The sequence below is a fragment of the Amblyomma maculatum genome, chromosome 3 (assembly GCF_055883805.1).
Source record: "Amblyomma maculatum isolate TAMU_Amacu chromosome 3, ASM5588380v1, whole genome shotgun sequence".
NCBI lineage: Eukaryota > Metazoa > Arthropoda > Arachnida > Ixodida > Ixodidae > Amblyomma > Amblyomma maculatum.
Window position 1 is genome coordinate 15,579,003 of NC_139346.1, and position 18,938 is coordinate 15,597,940.

At 47.2% G+C, this 18,938-nt stretch overlaps 1 protein-coding gene across 1 annotated transcript in view; it reads left to right on the top strand.

Moving 5' to 3' along the window:
- LOC146194269 (polyamine-transporting ATPase 13A3-like) overlaps window positions 1–18,938 on the top strand; it is an 813,351-nt gene that overhangs the window by 97,577 nt on the left and 696,836 nt on the right. Inside the window, exon 6 of the mRNA XM_084596520.1 lies at window positions 8,212–8,291. Coding sequence (XP_084452646.1) covers window positions 8,212–8,291 — 80 coding nt within the window. The remainder of the gene's footprint in view (window positions 1–8,211; window positions 8,292–18,938) is intronic.

Here is an 18,938-nt window from a genome sequence, read left to right on the forward strand (position 1 = left end):
CTGGCGGCCCCGTGGCTCGGCGGACGGCATCAACGGTCCTAGCAAAGACCGTCTTCTAACAAAGCAAACGTTTAATAAAAAGAGCTTTGTTTTTTAAATAAACAAACGTTTCGTAAATTAAAGAGTGCTAAGGTGCAGTTGACTGGTAGTCACACACAACGTTGGTTATCCCAGCGAGTTCTGAATGTCGATTAGTCTCAGAAGACGTCTCCCAGTCTGTCACTGGCCACTGCTCAACTACTGGAACAAACGCATACCTTTCTCTTCGCTGATTCTCTACCAGGTGCGGCTTTTGGGCGGCCAAGCAGCTCACAAGACCTCCTTCCTGCATTCTCCGCCGTATGGTTTTGCAGGAAACATCGAGATTAAGGGCTTCCTTTCGCTTTGAGGAACGGGTCAGCAATTAGTCTGTCCACTTATTGTGTTGTTGCCCTTGATCTGCCAATGCGTCTGACGTCACCTAACCTGTCTTTCTCGTTTTTACAGCTTGAAATATGTTATTCAGAGTGCTCATCCTAATAGTGAGCTGGCAAATTTGCCCCTGGGGATCACTTCTAGAAAATATAAGACGCGCAATGGGCTTTCATTCTTCTAGCAACAGTTTCGGCGCCATGAATGATGACTTAAGTCCGAGGTTGAGAAAAGGGCTGTTAGATGCCTTTCAACGCCTAGAATCAACCAATCTGCATGGTCAGACCATCTACGATAACGCAAACAAAAACAAAAAAAATGGCTGCGAGCATTCCTAGGCTGCGGCGCTAGCCACTAAGGTCATAAATCGGCAAGCGAGAGGAAGCGACAATTATTTGACCAATGACTCGTACTTACTAAAAAAAATGCCCTGAGGAAAGCAATCAGCAAAAAAACTTGAATTTTCACTATGTCATTCTGGATCAGGGCCGTAAGGGACGGTTATGGCTTTCAAGATGGAGAAATGGAGAGACGTGCAACTATCCGCCTTCCAAAGTATGGAACAGCGGTGGGCAGCTGGCCCATATACAAATTAGGCCGCATCAAGTCATGCTGCTGCTCACAGAAGCCGCCTCTGAGGAGAGCGAAAAGTGTCGAGAACACAGCGTCCAAACAAAATCAGATTTAACCAGCGCCACTTGGCATTTATTAGTACGGCTACAAAAGAGTTGTGGCGACCCACAGGATTGGTATGCATTGGGCATCTGCTTTCCTGACCCCAAAAACTGCCCGTATGACAATCAAACTAAATTAATGTGACGTAATCATCGAGCTCGTACTCCGAGCAGGACGTATTTTATAAGGCAATCCGTAGAATCAAAAGTATAGATAGGAATCCTAACAACGCTAGTGTTCAACAGCCCTTCGTATCTAGGCTAGTTGTGCAGCCCTCTAGGCGGAACACAGGCATGCATGGAAGGGTTAAAGCAAGGGATTGAGAAGAATCACAATTTTGCGGGGTACTACCAACAAACTACGCGTCATTGCATAGTTGAACTCGACCCTCATATTTATTTGAGAGTGCTAATTGTTTTGCCTGGCGCCATTATTAAGCACCTCATATACATTATGATTTATAGATAAGTTTCTGCAAAGTTTTTCATCTAAAACATTCAAAATTATTTTAGAAAAACTTTTTGCAATCTGCCTCCTTCCAGTTCATTTCTCGTCGAAGCTGCGCAAGCGGAGCCAAAGTGCATGTGTATCGCTCCGTGCGTGCTTTTCCTTGCGTCCTTAGGACACGAAATCTTAACGTCTCAAAGTAACCACAGGGTTTTAAGTATTATTAGCGCTGTTACTCGTGTATACCACTTTATGCTTTTTTTGAACAAGAAATGCATATATCATAGAGACTCAATTAACGCTACTCGCTTATTACGTTCCTTAGCCAGATTTACGAGGCCGTGGCTAAAAGTAAGAAACGTGCACGCGGGCTCAGTATGCTTCCTCCGTGTGTGTTCTTCGCTGTGCCAAAAAAACGTTAATTAGAAAATCGCCCAAACTTTTGTATTTCCAGAGAAATCGCTGTACTACCTCGGCAATTATCTATGCGCATTGTCGTAGTGTAGTAGAAGGAACAAATATTTGGTTGGTTGGTTTGTGTGGTTTAACGATTTTTAACTATTTAACGGTTTCTATTGCCGCAGCGTATTAAACAGATGTTGTACCATGATGGACAGCAATATACGTGCGCAAAAAGACGCTGCGCCGTCGTTGTCCGCTTCTCCTCTTTGTCTTGTCTTTTTGCGCACGTATATTACTGTCCTTCATGGTTCGCCAACTCGCCCAATCAGCCGTTCTTCTACAGATGTTGTACAATGCACTATTTTCTTCTGTTCTTAATAATTGTTTTTTTTTGCGTGGAGTACTACATCATTTGCCAATAATAAACTGCTGCATCTCATTCAGAAGAGAATTGTTTTTAGCATTACAGATTATTTGCGATTTGATCACACTAAACCTATTTCTGGGGCACTTCGCATCATCCCCATTCCCCAGCTGTATGACACCATCCTTTTAAGAATGTACAAGACTAATATTTTAAACGAAGCTCATTCACGAAGCAGCTGTCTCTTTTAAAAGCAAGAAACCAAAATTATTCTACTCGCGCTCGTTTCACATAGACTGTGCCGAAAACTAGATCCAATTATGGCCGCAAATGTTGCGCTGTGCTCTTCTTTGTTTGCTAAACAATGCACAAGTAAACTGATGTATACAAAACACTATCAATAATGCTGCATCACTCTGATTTCTATTTGTTGATTGTTTGTGTGTGTATAATATTGGCAATTTAGGTATTTCACGTTCTGCTTTATACCCCATTCATGTAAACCTAGCAGCTATACACCGGGTTAATTGGAGAAATATGGGAGAGTCCTTCGGCCTGCAATGGGTATAGTCAGGCTGATGATGATGATGCTATCATTGTAATGTAGAGACTGTTACTTCATTACGTAAATAATGCTTATTTGTGCATACTGCTGTCAACTCCATGTAAGGTGCGTCGGCCTCTGTCAAGCCTTTTTCTGGCTTTTTGTCGGCGCACCCAACATCTTCAAGGTGTTGAATCAATTGAATTCAATTGAATTGAACAGCAACTCAGGCAATGAGAGACGCCGTAATGGAGGACGCCGGAAATTTAGACTACCTGGGGTTCTTTAACGTGCTCTGACATCGCACAGTACACGGGCGCCTTGCTTTTCGCCTCCATCGAAAAGCGGCCGCCGCGGCCGGGATTCGATCCCGCATCCTTGGGAACAGTAGTTGAGAGCGCCATAGCCACGGCGCCACCCAGGCGGAGCCGCGAACAAGAATTCGCAACAGTTCTTTTGAATAACATGAATTTTCCCACCGAGCTATAAATAAATGTCTTTTGAGCAAAGGAACCTGATAAGCAGTTCTGGCCACTGGCCAGCAAGTGAGGGATCACCGAACGCACAGCACCTTAGCCGATGCGGTATGAAAGGTTCGCACTGGCAATACACACAATGACAATTTCACAGCCCGCGCAGGCATAATTTAAGCCTCAGCAGATTGTTTCCGATATTTTTATTAAGCAGGCCGCATTATACTGGTTTATACTCTTCTTTGTATGATCAATTTTACAGACCAACCGTTCAAATGTAAAGAGGTTGCAGCATGAGAGGGGTACTCTGGAAAACTCAATTTTTTTAGGCATTCTATCATAATGATCATCATCAGCATGACTATACCCACTGCAGGGCGAAGGCCTCTCCCGTCTTTCTCCAATTAACCCGGTCCTGTGCTAGCTGCGTCCACTTGACTCCTGCGAACCTCTTAACCTCATCCACCCACCTAAATTTCTGCCGCCCCCTGCTACGCTTTCCTTCCCTTGGAATAAACTTTGTTACCCTAAGCTACCATCGGTTATCCTCTCTTCGCAATACATGTCCTGCCCATGCCCATTTCTTCTTGATTTCCACAAGAATGTCAGTAACTTGAGTTATTTTTCTGACCCAATCTGCACACTTCCTATTTCTTAATGTTACTCCTACCATTTTTCGTTCTATCGCCCTCTGCGTTGTCCTCGACTTAAGTAGAACCCTCTTGGTTAGCCTCCACTTTTCAGCCTCATAGGTGAGTACAGGTAAAATGCAACTGTTGTAGAATTTCCTCTTGAGAGATACCGGTAAGCTGCTAGTCATAATCGCTGAATGCTTGCCAAATGCGCTCCAACCCAATGTTATTCTTCTTGTTATTTCCTTTTCATGGTCCGGATCTGCGGTTACTACCTGTCCTAAGTAGACATATTCGCCTACTATTTTTAGTGCTTCGCTACCTAGCGTAATCTGCTGTTCCTTCTAGAGGCTGTTGAACATTACCTTAGTCTGCTGCGTATTGATTTTTAAGCCTACCTTTCTACTTTTCCTGTCTAGGTCACCAGTCATTATTTGCAGTTCACCCCCCGAGTTACTTACCAAGGCAATCTCATCACCAAACCGCTGATTACTGAGATATTCTCCGTCTACACTTATCCCTAACTCCTCTAAATATAAATCTCTGAATACTTCTTCTAAGCAAGCTGTGAATAGTACTGGGGAGATCGTGTCTCCTTGCCTAACACCTTTCTTTATGGGAATTTTGTTACTTTAGTTATGCAGAACTATGGTTGCTGTGCAGCCACTATATATATCTTCAAGCACTTTCACGTACGGCTCGTCTACCCACTGATTTCGCAATGCCTGCATCACCGCCGAGATTTCAACTGAGGCAAATGCTTTTTCGTAATCAATGAATGCTATGTATAAGAGCTGGTTATATTCCGAGCATTTTTCTATCACCTAGTTGATGGTATGGATATGATCGGTAGTAGAGTACCGTTTCCAAAAACCGGCTTGATCCTTTGCTTGATTGCAGTCTAAGGTTGTCCTGATTCTATTAACGACTACCTTAATAAATACCTTATACGTAACGGACAGTAAGCTGATTGGTCTGTCATTTTAAAGGTTCTTACCGTCCCCTTTCTTATGAATGAGGATAACGTTTGCATTCTTCCGTGGTTCCGGTACTGTCGATGACACCAGGCACTGCGTATACAGGGTGGCCAGTTTTTTTAGCACGATATCTCCTCCCGTCCATCAACAAATCTATAGTTATCTTATCCTCTCGAGCTGATTTTCCTCTTTTCATAGTTTCTAATGCTTTCTTGACCTCGCCTTTCGTCACTGGTGAAACGTCTGACGGTTTTTCCCTACAGTCAATCTCATTAAGGTCCTGACTATTTCGGCTACTGTAGAGATCTGTATAGGATTCCTCGGCTACTTTGACAATCTTGTCCATTATCGCGATGACGTTGCCCTTCTTGTCCCTTAGCGCATACACCTGATTTTTGCCCATGTCCAATTTCTACTTTACCGCTTTAAGGCTTCCCCCGTTCTTTACAGCATGCGTAATTTTCTCCATAGTAAACTTCTTTTTGATGTTTCTAGAAGTACTTTTTTTTTTTCTTCTTCTTGTTGGTTATAATCCCGTCTGCTTGCTTCGCCGAAAGAAATTCAATAGGCGGAATTAAATTTGCAAACTGATTTAACTAAATTAATGGGTTGGTTAGATAAATCAAGCACAGCACAGTCGAAATAAAGAACAGAACAGACACTAAGTTGGGTCGCCCTCCGGCTTAGGACAGTCCGTCGTCCCAAGCGAGCGTACCGGAGAACGTCCGTCTTCTCCTTCGCTCGGGCCGCAACTCCCGGGCCACCCATCGCACCTCCTCGTTTTCGCGCGGTCTCCGCTTCCGTGAAAACGTCCTTGGTGTCCCCCCCGTTCACACAGATTCGTGGAAAATCGTAGCCGAGGTCCAGTTCGCCGAAGCGTCCCAACCCCGGCCTTTCCACCACTGGCATTCCACTCTCGAGGACGCCCACGAGATTTACGACCGCGTTTTACACATACAAAATAAAGAAACAGCGTAAAAACAGTTAAAACACCCAGTTGGCGCTCGACGGGGTCGCCGGCGGTGTTCAGAGCCTCGAGCGCTAACCAACAGGCCAAACACAGAACGGCCGAACGCCTTTCAATGCGCGAGATCCCCCGCCCCTCAAGAAAGACATAAAACAGACAACGCACACACGCAGGGACACTTCCCACTGTAAACAAAAACAAGAAAAAGGCTCCCCCTCCCGTGGTACGGGCGCCGCTCCACCCGCGCGCCTCGCGGGCCGGCTCTCCGAAACGGGAGGAAGCACACAAACACACACAAAAGGAAAACCCGAGTAAACATGCACTATTGACGACCTTACATCCATGTTATACTTCCTTATATCGGCGACCTTGCGCTTATTGATTAGATTGGATATCTCGGCCAATTCTATCTGGTCTGTTGGATTGAAAGCTTTTATACTCTGGCGTTTCTTAATCAAATCTTTCGTCTCCTTAGACAGCTTACCAGTATCATAAGTATCCTACCGGCTACTTCTAGAGCGCACTCAGTAAGAATATCTCTGAAATTATTGCTCATTGCTTCTAGCGTAATGTCGCCATCCTCGGTTAGAGCTGAATATCTATTTTGTAGCGAGACCCTGAACTCTTCTGCCCTCCCCCTCACCGCTAATTCGTTGATGGACTTCTTTCTTACTAATCAGTTGCGTTCCTTCTTCAGATTTAGGCTAATTCAGGACCACACCATCATGTGGTCACTGCATCGCACTTTCCAGATTACCTCTACATCTTGCATAATGGCGGGGGTTGAACACTGTATGAAGTCGATTTCATTTTTAATCTCCCCGTTAGGACTTTTCCATGTCCATTTCCGGTTCTTCCATTTGCTGAAGGAGGTATTCATGATTCGTAACTTGTTACGCTCTGCAAACTCAGCTAGTAACTCCCCCCTGCTATTCCTTGAACTAATGCCATAGTCACCTACTGCCTATAGTCTCCTGCCTGCTTTTCCCCTGCCTTGGCATTGAAGTCGCTCATTACTACAGTATACTGCGTCTTTACTTTTCGTATTCCCGATCCTACATCTTCGTAGAGGCTTTCAACTTCCTGGTCATGATAACTACATGTAGGTGCATAGGTCTGTACAACCTTCAGTTTATACCGCTTATTAAGCCTAATTATGATGCCTGCCACCTCTCATTAATACTATAGAGTTCATCTATATTACCCGCTATATTTATTGACAAGGAAACCTACTCCTAGTTTTATTGTAATTGGAGGCTTTGCAATTCCTCCTGTATTTTGTTAACACAGGCTTCACATGCACTGCCATGAAAAGTGGCCAAAACGAGCTTTATTATAACTACGCAAGTGCAAGCGAGGTGCCTGCCAGCGCCGCTGAGTCAGGAGCGCGCCACGGCCGTACCGGCGGCGCCCCCGACAAATGATGAGATACGGTTTGTAGCCCTAGAAATCGGCATGTTCGCAGTTAGTGAAGGCTGCGCCAGTCTCGTCACCAGGTGCGTCATTGTGAGAGCGCAGCTATGCATTGCCGGATTGCTCCGGAGGGCGTGCGAGACCGTCCAGTGATTTTTATCTCCATTGCTATATTACATGGCCGCATGACTGTTCTTGATATTTGCATGGCAATTGCGTTTTCTGCTATTATGAATACTGAACACCTATTGGTTATCCTTTTTTATTTTGTAATACAACAGACGGTTGTCTAATACAATACACAGATTCCAGATAACTGCGGCGCGATTGTTTCACTACTTCTGCCGTGCGTTTTCATATTTCCGCTGCTCGGGACACATTGACGACCGATTCGAAAAAACCCTCCACTATGGGACTAAAGTTGGAACCCTGATTTGGATCGATCACAATCATTGCGATTTATCCAGCATCGGCAGCGCTAGACAGAAGGAAGAGAGAAGGAATATACTGTAATGAAAGGGCACGAAAAACTCGAATGTGATTTTCAATGTTTTATTTCGCCGACAGGAATGGCATTCGCTTTGTCAGGGCAGCCTGAAAGCTGCTCTTACTGTATAAAAAAGAGCTATTGGAAGTTAGCACGTATAATTATCATGCATATGGGGGTAAGCTGTGAGGGCCTCTATATAAGCATTGTGATATGTTTGGGAGTGATCACAAACAGAACAGCGAGGCAGGAAAAACCATGGGACTTACAAGAATAATAAGAGCGTTTACGCAACGTCCCGTGAGCGTCACAAAGGCGCAGCATTTTCGCATATCCTCAGAGATCCCTATTTGTTGCTTTCTTTTCTCGCTTGGTTGAAAGCAGAGATTGATTTATCTGGAACGAAATTTGCCTTACAGGAGACGCACCTGAGGTACTTCGTCCACCAGCACATCCGTTATGCCTGGAATTCACAGGAAGCAAGGTTCTCCAGAGTCAGGTACAGTGCAAATACAAAATCTCTATCGTATTCTCTAATGACAGTATGATGATGACGAGGGTAATAATAATATAAAAATATTAAACTTTCATAACTTCTCATTCCACATCATAGGTTATTTTTCTTTGTCGTCTCTTATATATATATATATATATATATATATATATATATATATATATATATATATATATATATATATATATATATATATATATATATATATATATATATATATATATTGCCGCGAAACCTTCAAAACAGTATTTGTTGTTTTTTAACAGCCGCCGGCATACAGGCTTATCACTCTGATTCTGGACCGCGTATCAGTTCCGTAATCTTTGTTTGTTACTGCTCGATGTCGCGAGTCACACCTTTATCAGTTTTGTTGTAGCGCAAGACGCACCGAGATCTGTCTCGAAGGTTCCGGCCACTCGCTTGTTTTTCCACAATGTTCCAGCCCGTGCTGGTAGCTGTTTGCGACGTTATCTATATTGTTCTGTGCAGCCTTTAAATTGAGCGTTGCCGAGTGTGACGGGCATTTTTTGTTCGACGATCGACGAGCACGTTTGTTTCTATCGCCGCCGCCGAGTTGCTTAGTTATTTTGCGGGCGCAAGTCAGCCCAAATAAAGAGTTTCTTTAGTGCAATCATCGACCCTTCGTTTGTGTCGCCAACCTCGTCACCACTACGTGACATCTGGTGGAGGTGCTGCCTTTTATCCTTCAAGCGAAGACCCAAGCCGTGTTCCTGTCGCCCTGGAAGACCAGCCTACAGGTCACCGAGCCAGCCGCCGACTTCAAGGCCTACAGCCAGAGCACGGTCTGCTACCTGACCCCATTCGATTTCGGAAGACATCGACGCTGACAATGGCCCAGCCTACAGCACCGGTTGTTTTCGTTCAACCCCGTGAGCCCCCCTGCTTCCATGGACGACCGGACGAAGATGCAGAAGACTGGATGGAACGTTTCGACCGCGTTGCAGAATTCAATGGCTGGAACGACGCCGCGAAACTCAGGCAAGTCTACTTTGTTCTTCAAGGACATGCCCGAGTTTGGTTCGAAAATCATGAAGCAACTATGAATGATTGGGAGACTTTCAAGGAAGCGTTTCTTACTGCCTCTTCAAGCGTCGTCCGAAAGGAAAGAGCCAAGGCCCTCTTTCAGTCAAGACTCCAAATACTGACGAGCCTGTCCTGGCATACGTTGAGGAGATGAAGCGCCTCTTTCGCCGCGCCGACCCTAACATGACCGAAGGAGAGAGGGTCAAATTTTTAATGCGAGGCGTCAAAGAATCGCTTTTTGCAAGCCTTGTCCGAAATCCGCCAAAAACCGTGGCGGAATTTGAAACGGAGGCGTCTACTATCGAGAAGACGTTGGCCACCCGGATGCGCCACTACGAGCGACCGCTTCAGCCGGACTACTCAAGCCACATCCCAACGCATCCACAAGCGGAGAGAACCTTCGGGACCTCATCCGAGAGATCGTGCGAGAAGAGCTCCGCCGACTGATGCCATCATCGCAACAACCGCAGGTGGCGACGCTTGCGGACGTCATCCGTGAAGAAGTCCAGCAGGCGCTGGGCGTTCCTCAAGCGACGGCTGCGACTGTTCCAGCACACGAGGCAACAGCGATGAACTACGCCGGTGCATTACGTCGCCCTCCGCCCCGACGTGATGACTTTCCGAGCCCTCGCCGCAGCCGTCCTGTTCCTGAAAACCGCCCCTTGGCCCCCGCCCGCCAAGCCTACCAACGACCCCCAAGCCCCAGGAAGTGCGACGCCTGGAGGACTGCAAACAACCGGCCATTATGCTTCCACTGCGGTGAGGCCGGCCACATTCTGCGACACTGCCCGTACCGACGAATCGGTCTCCGCGGATTTGCAGTCGACGCTCCACGACCCCGCCTAGGCGAACGACCACAAGAAATTGACAACTATCTGCGTAGCGGTGAAATTGCGCCACCAAGCCGTCGGTTCAGATCTCCATCGCCGTACAGGGCCCGCTTTGCGTCGCCAGGACGTAACTATGATGATAGTGTGCGCGGAAGGTCCCCAAGCCCCCGTAGGGGAAACTAAAGGCAGCAACCTTTGGAGGTGAGGTTGCTCAACGGCGAAAAGACGAAGATCCTCCGCCGCCGACGACCACTAACGACGACGCAGCCGTTTCACCGCCGCTCCACACGACGTCATCGACGACAACACGACCAAAGTGCAAGCAGACACCGCCGCCCAGCGAAGTAACAACGGTATGCCCCGGCCATGACCTGAAGAAACGACGGAGCCGAGATCGGACACTAAGGCCCACGTGCAATGCGAGGACGCGAACAAGTGACCTTGAAGTTGATATCGACGGTCGCAGAGTCACTGCCCTTGTAGACACCGGAGCTGACTATTCAGTCATCAGTGGACCGTTAGCCTCCGATCTCAGGAAAGTTACAACCGCTTGGGATGGCCCGCTGATTCGCACCGCAGGTGGCAACCTGATTACTCCATCGGGACGGTGTACTGCAAGAATAACCGTAAATGGGCGTACTTACCCCACCAGCTTTGTGGTCTTGCAGCAGTGCTCCCGCGACGTGATTTTAGGTATGGACTTCCTAAATGAAAATAGGGCTATCATCGACCTCCGATCCAAGCTGATCAAGCTTTCTGCAGACAAAGCCATACCTGCTACGACGACTTCGACGCAACACGTCGCTCTAAACGTCCTCGACGGAGAATTGACCGTGCCGCCCCGATCAAGCGTCGCCGTCAGCGTAGGTAGCACAGACATTGAAACCGCTGAAGGCATCGTCGAAGGAAATATTCAATTGCTCTTGGAACGAGGTATCGGCATCGCAAGAGGCATCGCGAAATTCCGAAGAGGACAAGCTCAGGTGCTGGTAACAAACTTCACTGAAGAATACCGGCACCTAAACAAGGGCACGACCATCGCTTTTCTCGACGAATTAGCGGACCTCAAAGACGTATTCGCCCTCCACGACCAACCACTGGAAGACGCACCGGACCAATTCCGTCAGCCCACATTTGACATCAACCCAGTATTGACCCACAGCAGGAAAAACAAGATTCGCAGTCTTCTTCGAAACTACAGGGAGGGCTTTTCGTCATCATCGAAAGTACGACAAACACCACTGGCCAAGCACCGCATTATAACGGACGAACACGACCGACCTCTGCGCCAAAGCCCTTATCGTGTATCGCCGCTAGAACGGCAGGCCATTCGCGATCAAGTTGAGGAAATGCTGCGTGATGACGTAATCCAGCCATCGAACAGCCCCTGGGCGGCACCAGTCGTTTTGGTCAAGAAGAAAGACAACACACTTCGCTTCTGCGTTGATTACCGCCGCTTGAATAGCATAACGAAGAAGGATGTCTACCCGCTTCCCCGCATCGACGACACTCTCGACCGACTCTGCAATGCAAGGTACTTTTCATCGATGGACCTGAAGAGCGGATATTGGCAAATTGAGGTCGACGAAAGAGATCGCGAGAAGACCGCATTCATCACACCGGACGGCCTTTATGAGTTCAAGGTGATGCCATTTGGCCTCTGCTCCGCACCAGCCACGTTTCAACGAGTAATGGACACAGTCCTGGCAGGGTTGAAGTGGAAAATTTGTTTGGTATATTTAGACGACGTTGTTGTCTTCTCGCCAAACTTTGAAGACCACCTAAAACGACTACAGACAGTGTTGGAAGCCATCAAGTCCTCGGGACTAACGCTAAAAGCAGAGAAGTGTCACTTCGCCTACGAAGAACTCCGGTTCCTAGGTCACATCGTTAGCAAGGACGGTATACGCCCTGACCCGGAGAAAACAGGTGCAATCGCACAATTCTCACTGCCTGATGACAAGAAAGCTGTGTGCCGATTCCTTGGGCTGTGCGCTTATTATCGACGATTTGTCAGAAACTTTTCACGGATCGCCGAACCGTTGACGCAGCTTACAAAGGCTGACGTACCTTTTAAATGGGAAGCGCCGCAAGGAGAAGCCTTCGACGAACTCAAGCGCCGCCTGCAATGCCCTCCCGTACTTGGCCACTTTGATGAAAACGCCGAGACCGAAATTCACACCGACGCGAGCAGTGTGGGCCTAGGAGCCGTTCTCGTCCAGAAGAGTGCCGGACAGGAGAAAGTAATCGCCTACGCTAGCAGGTCACTCACAAAAGCCGAAGTCAATTACTCGACGACCGAGAAGGAGTGCCTTGCAATCATCTGGGCCACTTCTAAGTTTCGTCCATACCTATACGGCCGACCATTCAAGGTGGTAAGCGACCATCACGCGCTCTGCTGGCTGGCTAATTTGAAAGATCCTTCTGGCCGCCTTGCCAGATAGAGCCTACGACTTCAAGAATTTGACATGACTGTAGTCTATAAGTCGGGCCGAAAGCATTCCGACGCAGACTGCTTATCCCGCGCTCCCGTCGATGCTCCCTCGAAGGACGATGACGACGACGCCTTTTTGGGACCGGTAAGCGCCAGCAGTTTCGCAAAACAACAGCGATCAGACCCTGAGCTGAAAGCGCTAGCCGATTACTTGGAAGGAAAGACCGCTTCCCCTCCTGGTGTGTTCAGGCGACATTTATCATCCTTCACGTTAAGCAATGGCCTCCTCGTGAAGAAGAACTTCGCACCCAACAAGACCGCGCAGCTTCTCGTAGTGCCTAAAACGCTTCGGCAAGAAATTCTGCAGGCGTTGCACGATGAGAACACAGCAGGCCACCTCGGATTTGCGCGCACGTTGCGTCGAATCCAGGAGAAATATTACTGGCCGCGACTGCCTGCCGAAGTTGCCCACTACGTGAAGACGTGTCGTGAGTGCCAACGACGCAAGACGCCCCCGATCAGACCAGCAGGACTACTAAACCCGATTCCGCCCCCAATCCTGCCCTTTCAGCAAATTGGGATGGATCTCCTCGGCCCCTTTCCATCTTCGTCTATGGGTAACAAGTGGATCATCGTGGCCACTGACTACCTTACCCGTTACGCCGAAGCAAGAGCACTACCAAATGGTACCGCGGCAGAAGTCGCCAAATTTTTTGTCGAACAAATTCTCTTGCGACACGGCGCCCCAGAAGTGCTCATCACGGACAGGGGAACGGCGTTTACGGCTGAGTTGACGCAAGCCATCCTGGAATACAGTCACACAAGCCATCGGCGAACAACTGCGTACCATCCCCAAACCAATGGCCTCACGGAGCGCCTGAACAAAACGATCGCGGACATGATCGCTATGTACGTCGACGCTGAACACAAGACCTGGGACACCATCTTGCCGTACGTGATCTTCGCGTATAACACGGCAGTCCAGGAGACGACCAGAGCGACCCCGTTTAAGCTTGTGTACGGCAGGGAGCCCACGACGACGCTCGACGCAATGCTGCCGCACGTAACCAGCGAAGACAAGCTTGACGTCGCCGCCTACCTGCAGCGTGCAGAGGAAGCCCGACGACTCGCACGGCTGCGTATTAAAGACCAACAGCGCACCGACAGCCGACGATACAATTTACGACGACGCCATGCAGAGTACAATCCAGGAGACCAAGTTTGGGTTTGGACACCAATTCGCCGTCGCGGATTAAGTGAAAAGTTGTTGCGTCGATACTTTGGGCCATACAAAATCCTTCGCCGCGTCGGACCACTGGACTATGAAGTCATTCCCGACGGAACGTCAGCATCACAACGGCGACGCGCACGCCCAGAAATTGTAGATGTTGTACGACTGAAGCCATATTACGCGCGTTAAATAATCTGTGGTGTTTAAACTTTGCAGTGTTTATGTTTAAGTTTCTTTGTTTTGGAACATTGAGGCGATGTTTTTTTAAGGGGGGAGTAATGCCGCGAAACCTTCAAAACAGTATTTGTTGTTTTTTAACAGCCGCCGGCATACAGGCTTATCACTCTGATTCTGGACCGCGTATCAGTTCCGTAATCTTTGTTTGTTACTGCTCGATGTCGCGAGTCACACCTTTATCAGTTTTGTTGTAGCGCAAGACGCACCGAGATCTGTCTCGAAGGTTCCGGCCACTCGCTTGTTTTTCCACAATGTTCCAGCCCGTGCTGGTAGCTGTTTGCGACGTTATCTAGATTGTTCTGTGCAGCCTTTAAATTGAGCGTTGCCGAGTGTGACGGGCATTCTTTGTTCGACGATCGACGAGCACGTTTGTTTCTATCGCCGCCGCCGAGATGCTTAGTTATTTTGCGGGCGCAAGTCAGCCCAAATAAAGAGTTTCTTTAGTGCAATCATCGACCCTTCATTTGTGTCGCCAACCTCGTCACCACTACGTGACAATATATATATATATATACACATATATATACACATATATATATATATATATATATATATATATATACACATATATATACACATATATATATATATATATATATATATATATATATATATATATATATATATATATATATATATATATATATAACTTGTAAATATTTGAAACTTTTCTGGCCATTTTATTCTCATTTGGCTCCAGTGCCAACAAGGCATAGTCGTTGCTGGTTAGGTTAAATAGAGATTGATTTATTGATAGTATTTAATTTCATTCTCCTCACAGTGCACAAAAATGGTATCTATGGTGAGAACGCAAGTGAAGGCATTGGACTGAGCTCTGCCTGAATAAAGCCCATGTCAGGCACCTATGTCAAATCTGCGCAGAAGCCTCTGTGTTTCTTTGCTGCGATCTCCATAGCTGTGACATGACATGATTAAAATAAGAGAGGAGCGAGGACTCTGGCTTCGCGTATGCCGTGACCGAGTGACGTGACAGCCAAGGCCAACTGCCACCGTACAAGCTCTGCCGGCCTTAAAGAAGTGTGACTCCTCCTCATCAACAAGAAATGAGTGGCCATCCGGTAATCGAACCTCCATCCCTTGGATCTCCAGCCGAGCGCTTTACCGCTGTGCCATGATCCTGTTTTTTTTTCTTCATTGCCGGTCAACAAAGTACGCGTACAGGCATAGAAATCATAGTCTGCCTTTAACTTAAATGTCTTAAAACTTTTTCATTGTGATCAATGCGTCAATCACATTCATCCACTGAGGCTGATCAGGCTGACTGCGGAGAACATCTCTGAGAAATGTTTCAATGATGTTGTCCCTGACAGATCATACATTTTCTTCGGCGTGCCTAAATCCCATCCGCGTTTTCCAAATGCTGCGGAGGCCCAGCACCATAATCATGTCGTATGGGACCTCGTCACTTTGTACGGATAGAAGCCGGGTGCCGTAAAGACTAATGGGTAGATTTTAAAAAAAGTTATTTGTAATATATCCCAGTGAAAAATGGATTCCTGCAGACTATAAAAACGTAATTGATGGTCTCCAGTTTTCACATATTGTGCAGTTGAGGGTCCAATGTACAAATATACCTTTTTCATTAAGCCACCTTCTTACGGGAAGGGTGCCAAAGTGAAGCTTGAAGAAACACGATTTGACGATCGGTTTTACCGGCATTTTCCTATCTGTCTTTAGGCCATCTTGTCCTGGGCCTCCACAATATATGGATCGGTATAAAGGTAGGGGTACAAACAGGTTGAGCGAGTCCTTGTACAATTTTTTCCTGGATACAGTACTAAGATACTAAACCGAAAATTGGGCACGCAAAAGTTTTAACGCAAAAACAACTTCTCATAAATCCAGTGATAGCGCGATTTCTGGCCGGATAACAAGACACAACAAAGTCAGGGTGGTGAAACGCTCTTCATAGTTCTGCTTCTCTACCCTGAGGATGATAGCAGGATTTCGCAAATGACAAATACTGCGATTGGCGGGCAATTTGAAAGTATCAAAGACTAAAATAGTTAAGTCACTCAATTAGGGTGACATCAAGGACGTGACATCTCCCATCTGCCATCAGCTATGACGCCCAAGCGGGAATGAGTGCGCTGCAACGCAGCCAGCCGGCGCTTCTTGCCTTTCGCGAGTGACACATGCTGCGCCTTTCCTTTCCTGTAAATGAATTATAGAACGGCAGTGAAATTAGACGAGCTTGACATGGAAGCCAAGAGTTAAGCTGCTGCCGAACGGCGCAGAAGACTGAAGAAATTTTCTTCTTCTGATCCCGAGGTAGTCACTGCTTTTCGCTACATATATCTAGGCATAGCAGACCTAAGCCATCTTTCATTTTGTGTTCGACTGAGCTAACCGTTGTTGCAGTTGTCGGACTAACTTAACCAGCTCCCGTACCTGTGGGTCGAGTACTAGTCGTTGCTCGTCATCAGTAAGTGGCGTGTTCCATGACAAATGTTTGTCAGAACTTTCTTATTCTCCGGAATCGGAGTTCGTCCTCGAGTTGCGTCTCCGAGACGACGATCTGCTCCTATCTCTGCTCCTACTGCGTCCAAGTAGAGGGGGAAGAGTAATTCATTGGTTCCTGCTGCGACTTGGGTGGTTGTCTTGTGACTTTGGCAGATGAGGGACTGCTGCTTTGCAGTGGAAGGAAGGATGCATCCCTTTGTTGTGGTTATTGGCTGCCGCGTTCTCGGGGACGGGACTGGCGGCCGCTTGGCAAAGTGGCAGGGTTAGTGGCAATGTCCGCAGGGGAATGGGAAGATATGGGCCTGTGTGTAGATACGAAACTCCTGCAACCGGTGGGGTGTGAGCCTTTGCGTATACGATGCCCAGGGCTTGACAGGTTGGTGGTTGGCCGGCTGCTGGGGACTCGTGAGCAACGCCTCTGCAGCGGCAAGTAGCTATTTGTGGTTGGGGGCACATATCCGCTCGGTGACCCAGCATACGACAGTTGAAGCACGCCTCCTGGCGAGGCTTCAAACGGAAGACATCGAAGATAAAGCTTAAGTACCGCATGTATCGGGGCAACTCGGTGTTGGTAAACGGGACGACGAAGGGCTGTGTCTTGCCCATACGGCGCGCCGCAACGCTGAGGAGTTCGAGACTGCGAGCGCGGAGCTCGGCCAGGGACGTCGTTTTCATAGCTGTAGGCCTGGTACAAAAACATTGCCTATGGGTTCATCATGATCATCATCATCAGCCTCATTATACCCACTCCAGGGCGAAGGCCTCTCCCATATTTCTCCACTTAACCCGCTTCTGTGCTAGCTGCATCCACTTGACCCCTGCGAACTTAATCTCATCCGCCCACCTAACTTTCTTCCGCCCCCTGCTACGCTTTCCTTCCCTTGGAATCCAGTTTGTTACCCTCAGCGACCATCGGTTATCCTCTCTTCGCACTACATGTCCTGCCCATGTCCATTTCTTCTTCTTAATTTCCACTAGAATGTCGGTAAATTGAGTTATTTCTCTGACCCACTCTGCACGCTTTCTATCTCTTAATGTTACCCCTACCATTTTTCGTTCCATAGCCCTCTGGGTTGTGCTCAACTTAAGTAGATCCCTCTTGGTTAGCCTCCACGTTTCAGCCCCATAGGTGAGTACAGGCAAGATGCAACTGTTGTATGCTTTCCTCTTGAGCGATACCGGCCTGCTGCTAGTCATAATCTGCGAGTGCTTTTCAAATACGCACCATCCCAATCTTATTCTTCTTGTTATTTCCTTTTCATGGTCCGGATCTGCGGTTACTACCTGTCCTAAGTAGACATATTCGCCTACTATTTCCAGTATTTCGCTACCTAATGTAAACTGCTGTTCCTTCCCGAGGCTGTTGAGCATTACCTTAGTCTTCTGCATATTTATTTTCACGCCTACCTTTCTACTTTTCCTGTCTAGGTCATCAATCATTATTTGCAGTTCATCCCCCGAGTTGCTTATCAAGGCAATGTCATCAGCAAATCGCAGATTACTGAGGCATTCTCCATCTACCCTTATCCCTAACTGCTCCCATTCCAAGTCTCTGAATACTTCCTCTAAACAAGCTGTGAATAGTACTGGGGAGATTGTGTCTCCTTGCCTAACACCTTTCTTTATGGGAATTTTGTTACTTTCTTTACGCAGAACTATGGTTGCTGTCCTTATACATAGCATTCATTGATTACGAAAAAGCATTTGACTCAGTTGAAACCTCGGCGGTGATGCACGCATTGCGACATCAAGGGGTAGACGAGGCGTACGTGAAAGTGCTGGAAGATATATATAGTGGCTGCACAGCAACCATAGTTCTGCATAAAGAAAGTAACAAAATTCCCATAAAGAAAGGTGTTCGGAGGAGACACAATCTCCACAGTACTATTCACAGCTTGTTTAGAGGAAGTATTCAGACACTTGGAATGGGAGCAGTTAGGGATAAGGGTAGATGGAGAATACCTCGGTAATCTGCGATTTGCTGATGACATTGCCTTGCTAAGCAACTCGGGGGATGAACTGCAATTAATGATTGATAATCTAGACACAAAAAGTAGAAAGGTAGGCTTGAAAATCAATATGCAGAAGACTAAGGTAATGTTCAACAGCCTCGGGAAGGAACAGCAGTTTACATTAGGTAGCGAAATACTAGAAGTAGTGGGCGAATATGTCTACTTAGGACAGATAGTAACCGCAGATCCGGACCACGAAAAGGAAATAACAAGAAGAATACGATTGGGATGGAGCGCATTTTGCAAGCACTCGCCGATTATGACTAGCAGCTTACCGGTATCGCTCAAGAGGAAAGTATACAACAGTTGCATCTTGCCTGTACTCACCTATGGGGCTGAAACGTGGAGGCTAACCAAGAG